Below are 24,094 nucleotides of genomic sequence, written 5' to 3'. Positions count from 1 at the left end.
AGTATCCCTTTTCTAAAAACGACAGCAAGGATTAAGAAAATAGAATAGTTTAATAAAAATGGTATGGGCACATTCTCAGGCAGATTTCTTTATCGGTATGTAGTAGTCTAGTATATTTAAAAGCGAATCCTGTGATTTTATTCTTATTTTATCAGGAGCAAATATATCAGCTTAACAAAATGTAAAAATTGATTTCTTTTTCATTGACAGATCATGATCAGGAGCATTTTTTTATTTCTGGATAGAACTTACGTTCTTCAGAATTCAATGCTACCCTCCATTTGGTAAGGATGCCAAAAAATAATTATGAAAAGATTTGTTACAAATCATAGTCAAATCTTAATTACAGGGATCCCTGGGTGGCGCAGGGGTTTAGCGCCTGCCTTTGGCCAAGGGCGTGATCCTGGAGACCCGGGATCGAATCCCACGTCGGGCTCCCGGTGCATGGAGCCTGCTTCTCCCTCTGCCTGTGTCTCTGCCTCTCTCTCTCTCTCTCTCTGTATGACTATCATAAATGAATAAAAAAATTAAAAAAAAATCTTAATTACACTAATGGAAAGAGAGTAAGTGATACTGTGAATATTCTCCTAAAAACTCAAATTTGGCTTCTAGACTTGTATATATAACAAATTTACCTTCTTAATTATGTTTTGCCTATTCTAATATTGGAGATAACTAACATTCCCTGAGCACGTAATAACTTAATGAAGAAGTTTTTTTGTTAGCCAAGGGGGTTAAAGTCTATTCTGGATTGTCTATGAGTGTGCATTATTTTTTTGCTTATCAAGAGTTTGCTATTATCTGTTAACATGGCTGTGGAAAATTCCACATATACGCAAAAATAGAATAGTATAATGAGCTCTTTCCCCACCTTATGCCTAGCATCTACCTACAGTAATTATCAGAGTTTACTGATTTTTGAGTACTGAAGCCAGATGACAAATGACCAATTAAGCCTTCGTTACCAGAACAGTGAAAACCATTTTATATCTTTGAACTAATTTTGTCTCTTCATTTGACCAAGGAAGAAATTCACCAAAGGAAATAATACAAGAAAACTTAGTTATGGAGGAAGACAGGACTTTAGCTTCAGTTCTCATTAAAGACTAAATGAGTTTCCTGTATGCTTTAATTATAATAATATTATATAAAATTAAATGTGTGGATTTTATCTTTTTACAATTGCTGCTTCAAATCTGGAGCCCTAATTAACATGTGGTGAGAAGTTAAGCAGGCCTCTTTAGAAGTGGTATTGTTGTCAATTAATTTTAATTATACATATTTTTGTTTTAGGGACATGGGACTGGAGTTATTTAGGGCTCATATTATAAGTGATCAGAAAGTCCAGAATAAGACAATTGATGGCATTCTTCTCTTGATTGAGAGGGAGAGAAATGGTGAAGCAATTGATAGAAGTTTACTCCGAAGCCTTTTAAGCATGCTCTCTGATTTGCAAGTAAGTTTAACTTCACTTACAAGCTGATTACTATTCCTAGTTTATGTTTAAAAACCAAATTCATAGTGTAGTTCATGTGGAGGATTTAATATTTATTGAGTAAATGAACTTTTTAATTTTGATCCCTCCTCCCAGATTTATCAGGATTCTTTTGAACAACGATTTTTGGAAGAAACCAACCGGCTCTACGCAGCTGAAGGCCAAAAATTAATGCAGGAAAGAGAGGTATTGAAAAATCATGATTAATAAATCCATTGTGTCTCACAATAGACCTTACTTTATAAAACATAAGCTTCCCTTTGCACTTAACTTCCCAACATTGTGATACTTTTCTCTCACTTAGGTATTCCTTTCTTTTCTCTCTTAAAGGCCAGAATTCTGGATCATAAGCTCCCTATAATTTTACATATCATTCAACCTTGTCACAGTTGACAGGGCTGCTCCCGGGATCTTTTGGACTTGACATTTTCTGAAAGATTCATGGGGAGGAAAACAATAATATAAAAAACTATCTTTGTAGGTTCCTGAATATCTTCATCATGTTAACAAACGTCTAGAAGAAGAAGCAGACAGACTTATTACTTACTTAGATCAGACCACCCAGTAAGTATTATATGCTCAGCCTAATATACTTTAACCATTGTTGTTGAATCACTTAAGGCACTTTCAGCATCCTCAAACCTGTTAGTACCTATTTGCAGGTGTGAGTTGAGATTTTTTAACAATTGTTTTCTTAATGTGAACTTCATTTTCCTTAGATTTAATCAAGGATTGTATGTGTTTAGGATGTAATTTGAAAATAGCATTAGAGGGGCACCTAGCCGGTTTAGTTGGTAGAGGATGTGACTCTTGATCTCAGGGTTATGAGTTCAAGCTCCATACTGGGTGTAGAGCTTGCTTTTTTTTAAAATGAAAAAAAAAATAGTACTAGAAGCTGATGTGATCTTTGAAATCTTAAGGCTGATTAAAATTCAGTAGATGTTTGGAGGAGAAACTGTTTCTGTGCTTTCCTAAATATTATCAACCAAGGAGTTTCTATAAGTAGCATAGATAACTACCTTCCTAATTAAAGCAGAGAAACTTTGAAAAAGCCAGCCACAGCAAGACCATAGAAATACTTAGTGATGTAAATCAAATTCTGAAATAATGCACTTTTCCTTCTTATGGTGTAAGTAGAGTAACTCTGAGCACCAATACATGTAAACATAGGATAGGAATATTGGAGTTAACTTGAAACAAGCTATTTGAGGGGTGCTTGGGTGGCTCAGTTGGTTAGGCATCCAACTCTTGATTTTGGCTCAGGTTATGCAAGATTTTAGAGTTGTGAGATGGAACCCCAAGTTGGGCTCAGGCACTGGGTATGGAGCCTGCTTGGGATTCTTTCTTCCCTCTGACTCCTCCATCTTTTTAGTTTTTTTTTAAGATTTAATTATCCATTTTATAGGGAGAGAACTGAGGGGAGAGGGAGAGAGCAAATTGCAAGCAGATTCCCTGCTGAATGTGGAGCCTGATGCAGGGTTTGATCCTATTAGCCCAAGATCATGACCTGAGCTGAAATCAAGAGTCAGATACCTAACCAACTGAGCCACCCAGGTGCCCTGTTGCTCTCTGTAAAAAAAAAGAAAAAGAGCAGCAGAAGCAAGCTATTTGATTCCCCCCCCTTAAAGGCTTTAAATTTTCAGTAGAGTTTAGGCACCTGGATGGCTCAGTCGGCTAAGCATCTGCCTTTGGCTCAGGTTATGAGCCCAGGGTCCTGGGATTGAGTCCCACATCCGGGCTTCTTGCTCATCAGGGAGCCTGCTTTTCCCTCTCCCTCTGCCTGCTGCTCCCCCTGCTTGTGCTCTCTCTGTTAAAAAAATAAATAAAATCTTAAAAAGTTTTTTCAACAAAATCAAATGTCAGTAATTCTAAACTTTTTTTCCTTGTAGGAAGTCATTAATTGCTACTGTAGAAAAACAACTTCTAGGTGAACACTTAACAGCAATTCTTCAGAAAGGTAATTGACCAATTTATAAATAAAGAGATCACTTTTAAAATTGTAGCTGCAAACAAGTGAAAAAAATAATTCTTAAGGATTGCCCTTTTAAGAAGCTTGATACTAAATAAAATAAAAATAAATAAAATAAAAATTAAAAAAAGCTTGATACTTTGTGGCTGCTTTTCTGAGAATGGACCCAACCCTTTTTCCCTATTCATCATGGTAAACTTTGAGGAGATACTCATTGACTTGACTTAAAGATACAGTAACTGAGAATGAGAGGAGTCCACTAACACCAGTAAAAAAAACAAAAAATAAAAACAACAAAACAGTGGGAATGTGGGAATTGTTGACTTAATATGTAAGACTACGATAGAAAAAAGAATTTTTCTTTACACTAAAGTGTATTCATTCATAGCATATAAAACCAAGCACTTTCCCCTAATCCCAAGTGATCTAACGGGTAAGCCCTGAATTTTACTTTGACAGTGCCAGAAATAGACAAAAGTTTTACCTTTTCCAACCATTTTTTCTTTTGTATAAAATGGATATATTAGAACTTTAACACAGTTACACTATTATTTCATTTTGAAAATCAAATACTTGAGACTTTTATTCAAACTTGGCCTATTAATGCATGGTTTTTGAAATACCATAGACCATATCCAATACTCTGAAATACGGTTATGTATACTAATTAGTGTCAAATGTAATATGGCTACTTGCATATATGAGTGAGTTATTTGTAATGTGTATTTAAGTAAATCAGTTTTTATAAATTGGTTTATATATCTCATCTGCCATGCTAAATGGCACAAACCATTACACAGTTGTTTTTGTATTTATATAAGCTTAAAGCTCCCTATATTTACTTTTCATTTGGAAAGGTGATTTATCTATTTGGATTTAATAGAAAACAAATCTTTATATTAAATTTTATAGACTAGTAATAGTTTATACCGGTATCACAATAATAATTTAACTTAATTTTCATTAAAATGTCTGATGTTTTTGTTCACGATTTTTAATGCCTCAATGTTTGAAAATTCAGGTTTAAATAACCTCCTTGATGAAAACCGAATTCAAGATTTATCTCTCCTGTATCAGCTCTTCAGTAGAGTTCGAGGTGGAGTTCAGGTTCTCTTGCAACAGTGGATTGAGTATATTAAGGTATTGACAATTAACCTGTGGGGTTTTTTTCTTGTGTCTTATAAATCTATACACTCAGTACATATCAGCAAGCATTTCTTACATGTTAGATTCAGGTTTTTTTAAGTAATGAGAGTTTTGAGGGCAGTCAAACTAAGAATGATAGCTATGTAACAGATCAGCAATAAAAGTTATTTTATTGAGGTGATTTCTATGTGTGTGGGGGGCTTTTTTTGGGTCCCAAATCTCCTTCCTTTCTTCAGTTTTACACTGAAGCCAGATGGCCATTTAAAAAGAAAAATTCAGGGATCCCTGGATGGCTCAGCGGTTTAGTGCCTGCCTTCGGTCCAGGGTGTGATCCTGGAGTCCCGGGATTGAGTCCCACATCAGGCTTCCTGCATGGAACCTGCTTCTCCCTCTCCCTGCATCTCTGCCTCTCTCTCTTTCTGTCTCTCATGAACAAATAAATGAAATATTTAAAAAAAATAAAAGAAAATTTCAAACCTGACTTCTTTAGAAGTAGGGACAAAAGCCTAGAGACTCATAATATTATGATACTGTATACCTAGTGAGTCATTCCTTATTTTGTGATTATAGATGAATGATTATCAGTCTGGATGTTTTATCACTTTATTTTTCTTTTCATGATTTCAAAAACAGCTTTGTTTTATTATTTTGAGATTTAAAAATATGTGTACCTACTTAAAATAAGATTTGGGAATTGTTTTCATCAGAGTTAATTCAGTTCTACTCAAAAGTGGTCGTTTTTGTTTTTTAGGCATTTGGCAGCACTATTGTAATTAATCCTGAAAAAGATAAGACCATGGTTCAAGAATTGCTGGATTTTAAAGATAAAGTTGACCATATAATTGATATTTGTTTTCTGAAAAATGAAAAATTTATTAATGCCATGAAAGAAGCATTCGAAACATTCATTAACAAAAGACCAAACAAACCTGCTGAACTTATAGGTATTTTTCCAGTCTTTTTTTCCATCTATTTAATGTTCTTTTATTCATAAAATTTCAGTCAGTTTGAAATTTTGACAAGGTTGTAGTTTAACACCTCATATATTTGGGGTTGCTTATTAGGTGGTAGTTTCTAAGAACCTAGATATAAGGAATAAGTCCTTCGAGGTAAAGAACATCTCAAGTTTATATGTCAAACATAATGTTCTTTCTTTGTAAGATAATACATTGAACCCTATTTACTTTTATTTATACTAAGCTTGATACCTGTTTTTTAAGCCTATAGCAACTTAGAGATGGGGCAGGATGCTACGTCCAGAGGCCCACACTTAGTGCTACAATACAAGAAAGGGTAGCAAGAAATTACAGTTGCTACTGAGAAAGGAAAACTGTCCAGGACAAAAATAAGCCTAATAATCTGGGCCCATTTAGTGTAAGGCTCTGACATATGGCAGTGTTTCTTAGATTTCCCCACCAAACTACCCTTTAATGTCAGAAGGAGAGGTATCCTGTGGTGAAGTTTTAGGGTCTTCTGCCAAAAGGATGAATTTCATTGGTCTACTACTTATCCTTAAATTTTTTTTTTTTTTTATTTTTTTTATTTTTTTTATCCTTAAATTTTTTTGGCAGATTTTGCCTTTTACTCTGTGATGTATCTGGTTTGTTTTAATAAGTAGTTTTTTAAGATTGGAGAACATAAGTGTAAAATGGACACTCCAGAATACATGCCAGGTCTTTCAGTGGCTTTTTTGAGGTGTAATTGACAATACAGTATTATATTAGTTTCAGATGTGCAACATAGTGATTCAATATTTGTATACATTGTGAAATGGTCCCCGCAGTAAGCCTAGTTACCATCTGTTCCCTTACAGTTATTATGGTATTTATGGACTATATTCCCTGTGCTGTACTTTACATCCCCATGATTTACTTATTTTATAACTGACTTTGTACTTCTTTATCCCCTTCACCCATTTTGGCACCGCCTAACCCCCCTTCCCTTGGCAACCACCAATCAGTTCTCTATATTTGAGTCTGAATTTTGTTTTGTTTTGTTTTTTAGGTTCCACATATAAGTGAAATCACACAGTATTTGTCCTATTTCTCTGCATTTTACCTAGTGTAAAAACACTTAGGATCTATGTTAACACAGATGGCAAGATTTCATTCTTTATGGCTGAGTAGTATTCCACTACACCCACACCCACGTACACCTTTCCTTATTCATCCACTGATGGACACTTAGATTGTTTCCCTATCTTAGATATTATAAATAATACTGCAATGAACATAGGGGGCATATGTTTTTGAATTAGTGTTTGCATTATCTTTGTAGTGTAATTGTTGAATCATGTGGTAGCTCTATTACTTTTTTGAGGAACCTCCATAATGTTTTCCATGGTGGCTGCACCAATTTGCATTCCCACCAGCAGTGCACAAGAGTTCGCTTTTCTCCACATTCTCACCAACACATTTTTTCTTTTCAATACTAGCGATTCTGACAGATGTGAAGTGATATCCCATTATGATTTTGATTTCCATTTCCCTGTTGATTAGTGATATTGAGCATCTTTTCATGTGCTCGTTGGCCATCTGTATGTCTTTGGAAAAATGTCTATTCAGATCGTCTGCCAATTTTTTAATTGGATTTTTTGTTACTGAGTTGTAGGAGTTCTTTATCTATTTTAGGTATTAACCCCTTATTGCATGTATGATTTGCAAATAACTTCATTCTGTCTTTTCCCAAAAAAAGGTTGCCTTTTCATTTTGATGGTTTCCTTTTCTGTGCAGAAGCTTTTTAGTTTGATGTCCTGTTTGTTTATTTTTGCTTTTGTTGCTCTTGGATTTGGAGTTAGATTCAGAAAAAAAAAAATTGCTAAGACCTATGTCCAGGAGCCTACACCCTATGTTTTCTTCTAGGAGTTTTATAGTTTCAGGTCTTCATACATCCATTCAAGTCTCTAATCCATTTTGAGCTAATTTTTCTGTATGATATAATATCATGGTCCAGTTTTATTCTTTTGCATGTGGTTGTCCAGTTTTTCCAATACCATTTATTGAAGAGACCCTTTTTCCCAGTGTATATTCTTGCCTCTTTTGGCATAGATTAATTAACCACATAAGCATGAGTTTATTTCTGTGCTCTCTATTCTGTTCTATTGATAGATATGTATGTTTTTATGTTAATACTATACTCTTTTGATTACTATAGGGTTTTTTTTTAACATGGAATGCTTCATAAATTTGCATGTCATCCTTGCAAGGGGCCACGCTAATCTCTGTATCCTTCCAATTTTAGTACATGTGCTGCTGAAGTGAGCACTGATTACTGTAGTTTTGTAGTATAGTTTGAAATCAGGGAGCATGATACCTCTGGTTTTTTTGTCTTTCTCAAGATTAGCTATTCGGGATCTTTTGTGGTTCCATACGTATTTTTAAATTACTTGTCCTAGTTTTGTGAAAAACGCCATTGGAATTTTGATAGGGATTACATTGAATCTGTAGATTACTTTGGGTAGTATGGACATTTTAACAATAGCAATTCTTCCGATCCATGAGCACAATATATTTTTCCATTTTTTTTTGTATCACCTTCAGTTTTTTTCATCAGTATCTTATAGTTTTCCATGTACAGGTCTTTCACCTCCTTGGTTAAATTTATTTTTAGGGGGTCCCTGGGTAGCTCAGTCAGCTAAGCAGCTGCCTTTGGCTCAGGTCATGATCTCATGGGTCCTAGGATACAGCCCCACATCTGGCTCCCCGCTCAGCGGGGAGTCTGCTTCTATCTCTCCTCTGCCCCTCCTCCCGCTTGTGCTCTGTCTCTCAAATACATAGATAAAATCTTTTCTAAAAATTTATTTTTAGGTATTTTATTTATTTTTTTAAGATTTGTTTATTTGAGAGTGAGAGGTGGGAACGGGGAGAAAGAGAGAGAGAGTCTCAAATACACTCACTCTTCGCTGAGTGCAGAGTCCAACACAGAACTTGATCTTATGACCCTGAGATCATGACCTGAGCCAAAACCAAGAGTTGGGACACTTAACCAACTGTGCCATCCAGGTGCCCTGGTATTTTATTCTTTTTGATGCAGACATAAATGGGATTCTTTTTGGTTCTCTGATAGTTCGTTATTAGTGTATAATGTATTTTGTATTCTGCAACTTTACTGAATTCATTTATTCTAATAGTTCTTCCATGGAGTCTTTAGGGTTTCTATAGTCTTTAGTCTATAGCGTCATGTCATGTACAAACAGTGACAGTTTTACTTCTTCCTTTCTACTTTGTATGCCTTTTATTTCTTTTCTTATGTAATTGATGTGACTAGACTTCCAGTAATGATGTTGAATAAGATTGGGGATAGTTGGGACGCCTGGATGGCTCAGGGCATGATCCCGCCGTCCTGGGATCGAGTCCCACAGTGGGCTTCCTGCATGGAGCCTGCTTGTCCCTCTGCCTGTCTCCGCCTCTCTCTCTGTGTCTCTCATGAATAAATAAAATCTTAAAAAAAAAAGATTGGGGATAGTGGGTATCCTTGTCTTGTTCCTGATCTTAGAGGAAAAGCTTTTAGCTTTTCATTGTTGAGTATATTAGTTGTGGGTATGTCATTTATAGCCTTTATTTTGTTGAAGTATGTTTCTGCTATACCCACTTTGTTGAAAGTTTTTGTCTTAAGTGGATGTTGAATCTTGTCAAATGGTTTTTCTACATCTGTTGATGATCATATGATTTTTATCTTTATTTTGTTAATGTGGTGTATCATGTTGATTGGTGGATGCTGAATCATCCTTTTATCCCCAGAATAAATCCCACTTGATCATGGTGTATGATCCTTTTAATGTATTGTTGAATTCAGTTACCACATCCAAACTCCCCAGTGTATGCTAGCAGGCTGTATGGAAACTGCAGTGATGGTGTCCTCCAGCACCTTAATCTCTAGGGAACATATTAGCTATATCCTGCCCCTCCAGCTGATAATGCCCCCAGATCAGCAAGTGTATCTTTCACATATAGCCTAGGTGCTTTTCAAACTGCTGTTTTTTCACTGCGTCTTAGAGTGAGCCAGGCCGCAAGAGCCTCAAGAGTGGAATCTTCATTTCCTACAGCACTTTGGGATCCCCGGAAATCAGTTCTGTTGGTTATTTAAGTCAGATGTTCTAGGGGCTCATCTGTGGTGCAGATCACTGGGGCCAGGGTGCCTAAAGTAAGGCACTAACCCCTTATTCGTTGAAGAGAAGCACCTGTCTGGTGAAATCTTTCCCTTTTGTGTGTTGCTATATCTGTGTCGTCTCTGCCTCTCTTACCCATCCTAATGTGATCCTTTTATCTTTCGTTGTGAAGAAAAGATCATCTAGTTTTAAGATGTTTTTCAAAGGGAAATGTTCCATGTAGCTGTAGCTGGGGTGTGTTTATGGGAGAAGGTGAGTTCAGGCTCTTCCTATGCTGTCATCTTGGACCTCCCTCCCATCTTCAGTGGCTTTGATGACTCTAGCATGGTTCTGTATACACTGCCTCCCCCAGGATACCTATACCACATTTTAATAAGCATCAGGATAGTGGAAGTAGAAAGTACATTAGACTGAGAGCCAGAAGACTTGGGTTTGAGTTCAGGCTCTGGTATTTATTAGTTCTGTGACATTGAATAAGTCACTTGATATCCTTGACTTTGGAGACTTTTAAAAATGCATGGATATCTCTGAAGCATTGCAAAACTCAGTATATACTTCTATTTTGGTATATATAGTGCCTAGTACCTTATGGATACTCATGATCACTAAATATGATCACTAAACAATGAACTTTCCCCCCCCCACTTTAGCTAAGTATGTAGATTCAAAGCTTCGCGCAGGCAACAAGGAAGCTACAGATGAAGAACTTGAAAAAATGTTGGATAAAATTATGATCATATTTAGATTTATCTATGGTAAGTATTTTTGTTTTAAAATTCTTCTTTTAAAACAGCACTCAGCAGAGAAACTATCAAGTATAATTAACCTGGAAGGAGTATATTTGGGAGTTAGAGTTAGATATTTAAAACTGTATTATATTTGTTGCATTTAATTCATTAGGGTACTTAAGGAATATTACTTAATTGCCTTCTGCTTTGACTTTTCCACTTATTAAGAGCCTTTATTTTTGCTACTTGTTTTAATTTCTGTTGATGCTAAACTCATCAGCTGACTAAAATTTTTTAAAGACAAGGTAATGGCAGTCTTAATTTTTTACAGCAAAGAACTTTTGAAATGTCCAGCATATCTACTCCTAATGTCTGTTGCATTTAACAAACTTGGGTAAAATGTATAAATTTAAATAACTTGGAGTAAAGGTGTGATTTATTAAGCACTTCACAGCAATTTTGTCAGAACTTTTTATTAGAATCTTATACGTTGTATTTTATTATTTAACATAGGTAAAGATGTTTTTGAGGCCTTCTATAAGAAAGATTTAGCCAAGCGCCTGTTAGTGGGGAAGAGTGCATCTGTAGATGCTGAAAAATCAATGCTGTCCAAACTTAAACATGGTATGATTGTCATTTTTTCTATCCTTCTTTGATTTCTGAGGGAAAATATTAGCTTAAGTTTTACTACTTAATTGCCTCTTTCATTAATTGTTGTTCATATGATGAAAATGTAAATTGAGTAAGCTCATGAGGTTTCCAACCTATTGTACATAACCAGAGCTTTTGCAGTTTTTTAAAAAATAAAGCATTGTTCTTGGTTTTATTACTTGTATAAATATTTTTCATTTATCTTATGCCTAAATAGTAGATAAGGTTACTACAGGATTAAAGAGTATGACTCTGAATTAGTGGGGCATACACTTTGGGGTAAGGATTTTTTCATTCTTATGAATAGTTACAGATCATATCTTACACTGAAGCAAGTTTTACATTTCATGTTTTCAATTTTCAATTCTCTGTTTTCACCATTTTAAAATATTATAAATGTATAAACATCTTTAATAGAATGTGGAGCTGCTTTCACCAGCAAACTTGAAGGAATGTTTAAAGACATGGAACTTTCTAAAGACATCATGATTCAGTTCAAACAGGTAAAAGTGAGTTAAACTCTTACTTAATTTCTCAAACTTAAGGGATCCCTGGGTGGCACAGCGGTTTGGCGCCTGCCTTTGGCCCGGGGCACGATCCTGGAGACCCGGGATCGAATCCCATGTCGGGCTCCCGGTGCATGGAGCCTGCTTCTCCCTCTGCCTGTGTCTCTGCCTCTCTCTCTCTCTCTGTGACTATCATAAATAAATAAAAATTAAAAAAAAAAATTTCTCAAACTTAAGTATATTTAGTTATTTTCTTACTATGATTCGCACTGAAGAGGATAAGTAGAAACTTACATTTGTTGTAAATACATCATAGCAGCTTAGATGATACTCATTAGAGGAAAAAAAATCAAAGAAATATAAGTATATTTGACCTATTTCAAAATTCATGCCCAGTATGCATACCTAAGGTAACAAAAAAAAATGTATTGACTGAAGTCAGGACAAGAAAAACTGTAGCTAGATAGTGAGAACAGGGCTTTCTCTAGTATCTAATCACTGTTGGTGATTTGTATATTCAAAGCTGGCAGTGGGGAGGGAGGAGAGGCGGTAGAATGATTGTATAAGGTCTTTGAGGACATTGAGAGTAAGAAGCTAGATCCATAGTTTAGCAGATATCGGTAGAAGGTGATTTTGAAATATTTAAGAGCATAGGTAATAGTGATAGCAAATTAGATTTTCCTCTCAGGGTTTTAGTAATGACTTCTTTACCACTATATTGCCATGGTAGGAACTGAGAGTGAGAAAAGATCAGTAGAGTCATGGTCCTATAGTAGTGACAGAATAGAGTTTATCTGCTTTGCCCTTTCCCCCTCTTCTTCCTTCCCCACTTCGGGTAACCCCCTGCAAACAGGCAGTGGAGCAAGTTAAATATTGGAGACTTGGGCTCGCTGGTGGGGTGAGGAATGGGGGTTGCTACAAGGTGTTCCAAGCCACATAGGGGTCCCCAAAGATGGGGACTGCAGGTGGTAGGGGGAAAAGAATGGAGATGAGATTCTACTTAAAACAGCCCAGCCATAAGTGAGAAATGATCTAAGTCAATAATGCCTCTAACAAGGTCACGTGATCCTTGTATGCCATTGTAATAAAATGTTAATTAGTACATTTAATACAGGCTTCATTTATAGTCTTTTTGTAACAGTTGCCTTTTATTTTGAAGATGGTCAGTGTTTGCATGTAATTTTATAATGGGAAACTTCTTGAATGGGTTGTTGTTATGACATGAAATGTATGCACTTTTATTTTTAAAATTTTAAGTGTGTGTGTTGATCTTATTATAGTATATGCAGAACCAGAATGTACCTGGGAATATTGAATTAACTGTGAATATCCTGACAATGGGTTATTGGCCAACATATGTGCCTATGGAAGTCCATTTACCACCAGAGGTAAGAGTTGCTATTCAGGACTTGAGTTATAAGCATAGAAATATATAAAGCTTCTAATTTGTTTGTCTTTGAAAAATACTTTCTAAAAGTTTGCATCAGTAAGCACACCAACACCAAATTCTCTTTTAATATTTTGCTCTTTTTTTTATATTACTCTTGTACTCGTATCATTAGAGCATAGCTAATGATGTCAAGTTTCTGGATTCAGGGCCAATTTCCCTGACTCTTCTTTTAGTTCTCCAGATTTTACCCATCATTCTGCCCAGCTCTCAGAAATTTTTACTCATATATCACTTGGAGGTTGGATTTCTGAGTGAATGGACTTGAGTAAATCCATCCTAACTTTTGGGGAAATGTCTTTAAACTCAGGACTGAAGCTTAGAAAGGAGGTTAAGGCTAGAGATAGATATTGAAAATCCTTGGTGGAGATGATCATGGAAGCCAAGGGGTAGAGTCTCACTCATTAAGAGGAAGAATATGGAAATAGGAAGAAAAGGCCTGAGACAGAACTTTGGAAAAGGTTCACATTTGGCGGATGGTAGGAAGAGGAACTTGTGAAGGAAACCAACGAAGAAGCAATAGTGAAATAAAGAAACCAGTATGGTTTAGAGGCACAAAAGCCACTGGAGGTGAATGTTTCAAAAGAGAGGATGTTTAAATATTGTAGAGAGATCAAAGAGTATCAAAACTGATAAATGCCATTAGATTTGGTAGTTGGGAGATCATTACATCAAAGTAATCATTGGAGCTACTGGATATAAAAAACTGATATTAAAAACTTTCAGACATTATTATACATGAAGTAAATATAAAGAATGGTGAAAGTGATTCTGGGCACAGAGCTTAAATAAAGCTGTATTTTTTAATTTACTATAGATGGTAAAACTTCAGGAGATTTTCAAGACATTTTACCTAGGCAAACATAGTGGCAGGAAACTTCAGTGGCAGTCAACCCTAGGACACTGTGTGCTAAAGGCAGAATTTAAAGAGGTAAGTAGATGTTCCTCAAACTTAGTTTTCATCTTCATCTTTGATGTGGAGGTCATCCTTTCTTCCCTTTACAATTTTTTTTTATTTGAGTGTAGTTGACCTACAATGTTACGTTAGTTTCACGTGTGCAACATAGTGATTCAACTTCGCTATACATTATGGTATGCTCACCAAGAGGTCATTTCTCTTAACTTGAAGGTTTAAGTTGTTTATAATACATGGCAGAGTCACTGCTTATCACAGCTTTGTGTGTATTTTAAGAATGTGGTCCTTCATGATTGAATTGGCCCTGCTGCAAAACCAAAAACCAATAATCCTTTTTCTGCCACCATTTCCCCACCTGTGGACGCAGAATTCCTGTTGCCATTTCTTGACAGGAAACTTCTTGTTGCTGGGAGCTAGAGAATAGAGTGGGCGTAAAGGAGAACAGTTCCCATATCTAATTTCAAAAATCCCTACAGCTTTTGTGACTAATTTGAATCTAACAAGTTGAAAATGCATTTGAAATAGTGATTTCTTGCTGCTTATGAAAAATAATCTATAATGACACATAAGCTGAGTTATTAATTTTCATTACTTTGTTCTGTTTTAATTATAAGGCTTAAAAAAAAGACCTGTAGAAAGGTCACCCAGTCCTTCTTCCTATTTTAGGTAGGATCACACCTAAACCCTACACCAAACATACTTGCTTTTCTGGATAATGTTAATCCGTGTTCCTGAATCCACTAATTGAAAAATGTTTTTCCTGTTAAAGATTAATTATTTGACTAATTTTCATGTATTTTTAAAAAATGATGGCTAAATACTGCTGTTTTTCCAACAGGGCAAAAAAGAACTCCAGGTCTCTCTTTTTCAAACCCTGGTGCTGCTAATGTTTAATGAGGGAGAGGAGTTCAGTTTAGAAGAGATCAAACAGGCTACCGGAATAGGTTTGTGTTTGAATCAATTAGCAAGCATTATTCAATGTCTGCTATGTGCATTCCACTAGGTTAAGAGCTTTGGGGGATACAGAGGAATAATCCCTCTCCTCAGCACTCATAATCATGGGAGAAGGGGGAAATGACATTTGTAATAAGTTCACAGCCTATAAGTACCAATCTGTGGGTGCTGTGAGTGTATTAGGAGTTCAGTGAAGCAAGAGATGTCTGTGGGCTGGCATAATTGGGAAATCCTTCATGAAGGAGGTGATATTTGAGGTGAGTCTTCAAGTTTCAGTTAGGGAGATGGCATAAGCTGCCAGGGGAGATAGTGTGAGAAAAGGCTTGGTGCTTAGGAATGAGCACGGTGTGGGCAGGAGTCATAAAGTATTTAACTGCAGTATTAAATAGTGAGATACAAAGCTAGATAGGTAAGATGAATAGAGCCTGATCATGGAGAGTCTTACAAATCTAGCAAATGAAACCTACATTGTAGGGTCTCAAGTGTGAGACATAATGGAAGTGGCTTATTTGGACAACTTTCCTGGAATCAGTAGACAATAGGGCAGTTTGGAGGATGAAGAGATGCCAGTCCAGCAGCTAATGGGGTAATTCAGTCATAAAATGATAAGGGGCTTACTTTAGAATGAGGCCAATGAGAATGGAGAAGAGGCATCTCTAAGGAAGCAACTACTAGGCACATGAAGGATGAAGGGAAAGGAACAGTTAAAAGATGATTCCAGGGTTTCTCACCGGAGTAGACTGGTAGTTTCAGGGCTAACCATTGGAAAGAGGACACAGTCTTATGGGGGAGATTCTGAATTAAACTCTGGACATATTGGAGTTGATGAAACAACCAGGTGGAGAGGTGTCTTTTAAATGTGGGATTAGAAGGAAATGAGATGTCATTTCTGATTATTAGGTAGTTATCCACAAGGAATAACTGAAGCCTTTAGAGGACCACAGGGGGGAAAAAAACATTGAATAGGACAAAGAGGAAGTCGTTGATGATCCTGGGGGAAAAAAGAAACTTTTAATAGGGTGATGGGGTAGGAGTAGATTGAGGTGAATGTAGTGATTTGTGTTGATGAACTGGTTGGTAACAACTAATCCACTATTTCTTCTTCAGAGGATGGAGAATTAAGGAGAACACTGCAGTCACTGGCCTGTGGCAAAGCTAGAGTTCTGGCAAAAAATCCAAAGGGCAAAGATATTGAAGATGGTGACAAGTTCATTTGTAATGATGATTTTAAACACAAACTTTTCAGGATAAAAATCAATCAAATCCAGATGAAAGAAACGGTATCTCTTTTGCATTCTTCTTGTTCTGATGTACTGGATTTGTATGTGTTCATATTAAAAATTTATAAAGAAGATTTTATGCCCGTACTACTACCACTAACATTTTCTGTACCTGTATCTAGTTCAGTATATTTTGGTGCTTGATCTTGAAATTTTGGGGGGAAAGGGGAGTACACATAGTTGGGCCTGAGACTCAAGATAGTTTTATATCCTGCTTTTTTTGCTTGACATTAAATCTTTAGAATTTTCCATGCCATTAAATATCTTCATAAAATGGCAGATGGCCACAGTGTTCTTTTACATGGCTTTTATAATTTATTTAACCAATGCCTGTTGGGTGATTAAATTAATTTCTTAGTATTTTAAAAACTGCAAGAAACATCTTTGTACCTAAATCTTAATCTCTCTGAGACTTCCTTTATAATAAGTTCATGAAAGTACTTCTTTGGGGTTAAAGAATATGAGCATTTTAAGAGTCTTAAAAATGATTTCGTATTGTGTTCCAGAAAGACTGGACCAATTTACACTCCATCTAGCAGTAAGAATGCCTGTCTTAATGGTGCCCTTGCCAGCACTAAAGATTATATTTTCTTTTTTAAATCTTTGCCAACTTGCTGAGTGAAAACTCTGAATGATTTAGTTAGTATCTCTGATTAACAGTGAAGTTTTTGTTTGTTTTTTGCCATTTGAATTTGTAAGAGACTTTTATTACAGAAAAACAACTGCAGCATTTCCTGAAACCATTTGGTTGATTCCAAAGGTTTCATGCAGTACATGAGGAAAAGTGTTAATATGGGATAGAGGTCAGTATCTCAAACAAGTTCCTGTCTTACTCACATCAAAGGTGTGATATTCCCTTAGAAGATTACTGTGTTCTTGTAGAACATTTATGCTGTATCAGAAAGAAATTGACTGCAAAAAGCCCAAACTATGCTTTTAATGTAAGTGCTAAAGATGAACATTTTTGCTTTAGCATTAAAATTGGGAAACTATCTCCTAAAACACCTAAATTTCTGTTAGTCTTGAAAAATATAATCACTAACACTGCATTTCTGATTTATGTATTAATAAAATAAGAATTAAGTTTTAAAAAGTTTGACTCTAGTTAGCTAGTACCATACTTTAAGTGAGAGATAGAGTCCATCTTTGCAGATAAGCTAATGTCTTGCAGAAATCTGGTCAGTAACCCTTGTGACACATTTAGAAGATTTTGAAGACAAAGTAAAAGAAAATGGTAAATTTTCCATCAGCCTTATCTACTTCTAGAAAGGCACCTTTAAGTGGTATTTTTCTATTAACTAATATTGACATTACTTCATTGTACAGGACAATATAATTAGGACAGAAAGGAGTTGTAGGTTTTTTTTCTGTCATCATCTGTGTTTATAAGGTTTCTTTAATTCAATATATTTAAATCGTTATAGTGTATCATGTCCCTAAAATGTAGTTTGGTTAAGCAACCAAGTTTTTTTTTTTTAATAATAAATTTATTTTTTTATTGGTGTTCAATTTGCCAACATACAGAATAACACCCAGTGCTCATCCCGTCAAGTGCGCCCCTCAGTGCCCGCCACCCAGTCACCCCCACCCCCCGCCCTCCTCCCCTTCTACCACCCTTAGTTCATTTCCCAGAGTTAGGAGTCTCTCATGTTCTGTCTCCCTTTCTGATATTTCCCACACATTTCTCCTGCCTTCCCCTCTATTCCCTTTCACTATTATTTATATTCCCCAAATGAATGAGGCCATATAATGTTTGTCCTTCTCCGATTGACTTATTTCACTCAGCATAATACCCTCCAGTTCCATCTATGTCGATGCAAATGGCCGGTATTTGTCATTTCTAATGGATGAGTAATATTCCATTGTATACATAAACTACATCTACTTTATCCATTCATCTTTCGATGGACACCGAGGCTCCTTCCACAGTTTGGCTTTTGTGGCCATTGCTGCTAGAAACATCGGGGTGCAGGTGTCCCAGCGTTTCATTTAAGCAACCAAGTTTCACTTCAGGTACAGTTTCTAAGTTTTAAAAACTTTTTTGTTAGGTTGAGGAACAAGCGAGCACTACAGAAAGAGTATTTCAAGACAGACAGTATCAAATTGATGCTGCAATTGTTCGAATTATGAAGATGAGAAAGACACTTAGCCACAATCTCCTTGTTTCAGAAGTGTACAACCAGCTGAAATTTCCAGTAAAGGTAGGTACTTTTGTATTTTTGAATTGAGCTTGTTATATATAAAAGAACACATTAGATTTTCAGACATGAATTTTAAAAACATAAAGCCTTAAGACCATTAGGAGGGATAAAATTTTTCATTTCTCATGCTCATGTATATGATCCTCCCCTACCCCAAAAAACCCTTCGTTTAGTATATGTGGGTAGCTGTGACAAAGGGGAAAACTCTAAGGGCTCTTATACCTGAAAGTTAGCTGTTAAATGAGTGTGAAATTTTCAGGTTCATTCACAGTATTTCCTTTGAGCTTTGTTATTTTTGTTATTTTTTTCTTTTTGAAATACCTTGGTATTTTGACAGATTTGGTTATTTTAAGTTAAATCTTCTGTTTAGTTAGCTTATGTAAGTGTCCATTAAAAACTTTATACAGATAATTAGCCATCAGGCATCTTCTGGAAAAAGTTTAGCAATTGTTCTGACGACTGAAATTGGTCATTAAATGGACATGCTCCAGTGTAAATGTCCAATAATAAAGTGGCTTAGGTAATGTGTTTTACTGGCCTGTTTTCTAGGGTGTTTTTTAGAAGATTCCCAACCCCTTGTGATGATAAACACTCTGTAGAGTTTGGAATAGACCCTTGGCTCTTGAGGTTCTCAGGAGCTTTGGGCTTAGGTTAAATCGCTTCACCTTGTTTTGTAAAATGGGGATGATAATAGTACTTGCATTACCTCATAGGTTTATTGTGAGGTTTAATGATAATGATCTATGTATAAAACTTAGCACGGGGCCTGGCATAATAAGTGTTCATTAGCTGTTAATGCTAATAAGGCAGGCTTTCTCTCTTCTCCAAACCTAATACTTCCTTCTCATTACCACAGTCTTACCTTGATGCTCTCTACCTTACAACTATTTGACCTCCAGCCAAAGAGATTACTGATGCTAAGGCAGTTAGAGGATCACTATAATAAATATTGGTTTTTGGCTGCCCTATCAAACTGCTTTCGCTCTTTACCCTTCTCAAATCAAGTGGCCATTTTACACTATCTGAAAAACTATTAGCAAGATATATTTTCTTTTATAGGCTAAATACAAAAGACTGAAATTTTGTCATCCAAGAGCTAAGAATGCAATCATGAGAACAAGTTACAGGCTTTCTCAATTTTTCAACCACAAGTAGGATTCAAAAATCCAAATTGTTTATAGTAGGTAACAGGTAAATCTTACATGAAACCTGAAATACAGAGATCTGAATTATGGGCTACTACACTTATCAGACCATTTGCTGTAGTATTCTTGTAATTGGTGTTTTCTGTAATATATTTTTTATCTTAATTTATAAGAATGCAACTGACTTTGAGAACTAGCTTTTGCCCAATTTAGGGTCTACTTATCCTCTCAAACTCTCTTGGCAAAACTAAATAGCATTCTGTTTTCCTGAACTATAATATGTTCCACATGTGAAGTTATGCTAAGTTAGTCTTTTGTATTTTTGCAGAGAATAGCTGATTCTCAAAAGACCTCTCTAAGATAGAAAAGTAATAAGATGTGACAGTATATGTATAGTATAAAAACATTTCTTAATCTGGTTTTATTTTCATTATACCTTTTCTTTTTAAAAAATAAGGAGATTAAATTCATTCAATCAGTATGCAAAAACTTCTTTTTTTAATGGGGTATTGGTACATGGGCTTGAGCCAGTGATTATAAGGTTTGCACTGAAAATTTGCCTTCTCTTACAGCCTGCTGATCTTAAGAAGAGAATAGAATCCTTAATTGATCGGGATTACATGGAAAGAGATAAAGAAAATCCAAACCAATACAATTATATTGCATAAAACCTTGGCCTCCGAGTATTTGGTATCATATGCAAGTAGCCAGTGGATAAACTAACCTGTTGATCCTATATTATTTGACTTCTTTTATACTACCAATGACCAAATGAAGTGTAATGGAAATAGTTGAGTCGACTTTTTCAGTGGTTAACATGCCCATATAAAGAGTTAATACTTAACCTTTAAGAAGAATGTTGTTGAACTCTTTGCATGTTATTTAGTATGATGTGCAGAAAATTCTTAAGAAAGTACCTGGTCTTCATGATTCCTCTTTGGAACTGGGGAAGAGGTCCTATGGCTATTAAAAAAGGAGGGGGGGTTCTTATACACCATTAATTATGAAGCAAAAGGTTTATTTGCTTAAAATGTCATTTAAAGATACTTAAACTGCATGCAAACTTTATTTACTGTACAGAGTTCTGGATGTATTTATCAAATAGAAAAACCACCCTGGACTTGGTTGTTCACCTGTTTTGTGATTTCCCTTGAAAAGAAAAATAAGTTGTCATAGCTATTGATATTTTACTAAGTAATGTTCTGTTACACTGAAAGGGATGTTTTAAAAAAACTTATTTGGAAACAAGTTTTCAAGTAGAGGGACAGTTGCATATGTAATCTCTTGTATATACACATCCTTAGATGTTCTATTTATGACCATAGGATGTGTGTATATGGCTTAGCCCTGAGTGTACTGTTCTGATTAACAGGTACTTATAAAAATAGCTGAAATAGAAAATTGCTGATCAACCGTACTAGAAGAACATGGTAGGAGAGAAAAATCCAACTCTTCATATTAAAAATGAATACAATATGAACATTGCAAAAGAGACCAAAACCCACGTGTTTTGTAAATTTTTACAAGGCAAAAGTTCATCAACTAGTTTTCAACTTCCTTTAGACTTTAATGTTGTTTGGACAGTTTTGTCTTTAACTTGGACCAATTGCTAGATTGTTACAGGCTTCCTAGGATTTAGCATTCCTCTTTTTTCTACCAAAGTTTTGGGAAGCACCCCAACTCTGCATTTTGCTAAATAAACCTTTCATCCTTCTGACTTCCTAAAGACCTAGATATAAAGGTTCTCCTTTATTTTCCCACATACCCTCTAGTTGGGAAATTCAAAATCCGTATTATGCCGATCTTATTCCTTTCAAAGTCTCTTGAAGAGTTCTCATAGCCACTGGACATCTACTTTTCAGGGGAATGTCCTAGGATTGTTCATACGTAGAAAATAGCAAAAGTATTGTTACTCTAATTGGTAATGTGAGTTAAAAAAAGGCTTCTCTTTAGCATCAGTGGGGGGGGGGGGTTGTTTGTTTCTGTGGTTTTGGTGGTTGGGTTTTTTGTTTTGTTTTTGTTTTTGTTTTTGTTTTTGTTTTGCTTCCTGGTTTGTTTTTCCTTGAAAGGTAATCGATCTTGGAGGAGAAGCAGAAAATTTTGTCCGGGTTTTTAAAAATCAGAATTGCTTTGATGCTTTTGGCAACAGTATATTTCCTTGACTATTTGGAGCCATTAGGAAGAATATCTAGGTCTTAACCGTCAACTGAGGAGACTTTTGGCTCCTTTGTCTACCATTGATTGTTTTCTTGAATTCTCAAGACCTTTAACCAGCTATTATTAAAAAAAGCTGCCTGTTTTCTCTCTCTGATTGCATTAACTTGCACACTGTTAACAATATGTGGTATTTAGAATGCCTTCCTAATTCTTTTTGAGCAGCCATTGCCTATATTTTCTGAGCTTCTCCCTGGTTTCCTTGCATGAGCTCATCTGACAAGGAAATGCAGCTATTTTGTTTGTCCTCTCTCCATACTGGACCATTTATGTCAGTGTTCTAATTCATCCTGATGGTCTCTGAGATACACAGACTATTCCACAAGACTCAATAGTTACTCTTAAGAAATTTTTAGATAGAATTGGTCCCTGTTAGGAGGAGACTCTCGGTGTCACTTTTGTTATCTTGAAAGCTGGTCCCTTCCCTGAGGCTCTTAATTTTTTGAAAACTTGATGCTGTTTCAACTGAAAAATTGGCAAGAATACTAAAAAAAACAAGTTGAGGGGAGCTGTTTAAGAAATTGAAAAGTAATTGCAAACAACATTGGATAATTGTGACTTTCAGTTGTTCTGTATCAGTTAAATTTTTGTGCTCTTTTCCCTGTGTACGTGGTGGTTCTATTTTTCTCCAATAAAACTTTTATTTAAAAAAAGTTTCTGGAGAAGATCTTTAAAATTTCAAATATTTTGAGAAAGTTATGAAACCACAGAACTTTAAGTCTTCCTTATGATTTAATGAATTCACATCTGTCAATTTTGGTGGTTTGGTGATAATGCTATAGGAATGTGTGGGAGGGTTTTGGTATAGGGTGAATAGAATTCCCAGGAATTCTCAAGGTGAGTATTCTCAAATGTCATATTTTAGAAAAATCAAGTACAGGTATAAACACTGATTCAAATGCTCAAAAGTCAAGTAGTTTCATAAAGTCGATGTGAAACTAGATTTACATTGAGGGAAGAATAAAAGATTAAATGCTTTTGTTTTAGTAATGGCAGTTGATCTTCCTTTTCTATTAATATGAGTTCTGGGCCATATATACTCTCACTGTAAGGTGTACAGTCAAGGACCTTAAGAAGCCAGAAATCAAGTTTTTTTGAACCCAGTTCCTGAGTCTGTGGAACAGTCTTATTAACATGATGTCTAGCCATACTCTTGAAAATTCTTACCTTGTACTTGTGTGTACAGTTCAGGAAATCAGTTTATTCTGTTTAGGCATCTGGGTCTCAAGATTTTTAGAAGCTTCTTTTTTAATCTTAGTATCCATAAATCTTTTTTTACATTAGCTATTTTTTTGTTTTAATGACCATTCTGTTTAATGCTGTGAACGACAGGAAGTGTTACAAACATGTTCTGTTCTGTCATCTACATAAAATTGCCAAAACATATTGTTCATTAAAAAGAAAAGAGCAGTACTAATGGGAATTTGCATAATTATGCTTTATATGGTATCCTTGCTAATGCCATCAATATTAAGTTTCCTACAAAAATTTGTTTACATTTTTAAAAATTCCATTAGCCAACATATAGTACATCATTAATTTCAGATGTAGTTTTCAACAATTCATCAGTTGTGTATATCACCCAGTACTGTTCACATCACCCGTTTACCATCCCCTCACCCACCTCCCCTTCAGCAACCCTCAGTTTGTTTCCCAGAGTTAAGAATCTCTCATGGTTTGTCACCCTCTCTGGTTTTTTGCGCATTCAGTTTTCCCTCCCTTCCCTTATAGTCCTCTGCACTATTTCTTATATTCTTAATTTCTTGAGCAACCTCCATACTGTTCTCCAGAGTGGCTGTACCAGCTTGCGTTCCCACCAGCAATGTAAGAGTGTTCCCCTTTCTCCACATCCTCACCAACATTTGTTTCCTATCTTGTTAATTTTAGCCATTCTAACTGGAATAAAGTGGTATCTCATTGTGGTTTTTTGAATAATGCTTTACATTTGAATAATGAAGAGATTTGTTCAAATACAAAATTTTGTTCAATTATTTTCCTTAGTATTATATAGGTATTTCTTTTTTTGAATAGACCCATAGTATACTTTTATATTTAACAATCCCTAGGGATGCCTGCCTGCTCAGTAGAGCGTGCAACTTTTGAATTTAAAAAAAAAATGCAAAAAAAAAATGCTACAAAAAAATCCTCCAATCCCTAGAATTTGTGTTTAGCGTAGTAAAAAGAAATCAAATTTTTCTTTTGTAGAACCTTTTATTTTAGATTTTACTTATTTGAGAGAGAGGAGCCAGAGGGAGGGGCAGAGGGAGAGAGAGAAGCAGGGTCCTGTAGGGAACCCCTTGTTGGGGCTCGATCTCAGGACCCTGGGATCCCGACC

General features: G+C 35.6%; 1 protein-coding gene and 1 non-coding gene across 7 annotated transcripts in view; one reads left to right on the top strand and one right to left on the bottom strand.

Annotated features, from left to right (window-relative positions):
* Positions 1 to 20,665, top strand: part of CUL4B (cullin 4B) — a 46,297-nt gene extending 25,632 nt beyond the window's left edge. For 3 of the 6 annotated variants that reach the window (XM_025431202.3, XM_035712232.2, XM_025431204.3), the window contains 16 exons: positions 211 to 284; positions 1,294 to 1,456; positions 1,592 to 1,681; positions 1,977 to 2,059; positions 3,385 to 3,452; positions 4,486 to 4,604; positions 5,362 to 5,554; positions 10,368 to 10,472; positions 10,959 to 11,069; positions 11,514 to 11,605; positions 12,883 to 12,990; positions 13,867 to 13,980; positions 14,804 to 14,909; positions 16,027 to 16,199; positions 18,248 to 18,400; positions 20,118 to 20,665. In XM_025431202.3, the coding sequence (XP_025286987.1) occupies positions 211 to 284; positions 1,294 to 1,456; positions 1,592 to 1,681; positions 1,977 to 2,059; positions 3,385 to 3,452; positions 4,486 to 4,604; positions 5,362 to 5,554; positions 10,368 to 10,472; positions 10,959 to 11,069; positions 11,514 to 11,605; positions 12,883 to 12,990; positions 13,867 to 13,980; positions 14,804 to 14,909; positions 16,027 to 16,199; positions 18,248 to 18,400; positions 20,118 to 20,213 (1,848 nt within the window). In that variant the 3' untranslated portion in view covers positions 20,214 to 20,665. The remainder of the gene's footprint in view (positions 1 to 210; positions 285 to 1,293; positions 1,457 to 1,591; positions 1,682 to 1,976; positions 2,060 to 3,384; positions 3,453 to 4,485; positions 4,605 to 5,361; positions 5,555 to 10,367; positions 10,473 to 10,958; positions 11,070 to 11,513; positions 11,606 to 12,882; positions 12,991 to 13,866; positions 13,981 to 14,803; positions 14,910 to 16,026; positions 16,200 to 18,247; positions 18,401 to 20,117) is intronic. The other 3 variants (XM_025431200.3, XM_025431205.3, XM_035712235.2) reach the window with 1 other exon arrangement.
* Positions 7,772 to 7,874, bottom strand: LOC112649587 (U6 spliceosomal RNA). Its single transcript, XR_003129649.1, has one exon. It is a non-coding gene; the product is annotated as a U6 spliceosomal RNA (small nuclear RNA).
* Positions 20,666 to 24,094: the final 3,429 nt, after the last annotated feature.

Source organism: Canis lupus, chromosome X (genome assembly GCF_003254725.2).
Source record: "Canis lupus dingo isolate Sandy chromosome X, ASM325472v2, whole genome shotgun sequence".
Classification (NCBI taxonomy): Eukaryota; Metazoa; Chordata; class Mammalia; order Carnivora; family Canidae; genus Canis; species Canis lupus.
This window is presented reverse-complemented; position numbering and strand designations above follow the sequence as displayed.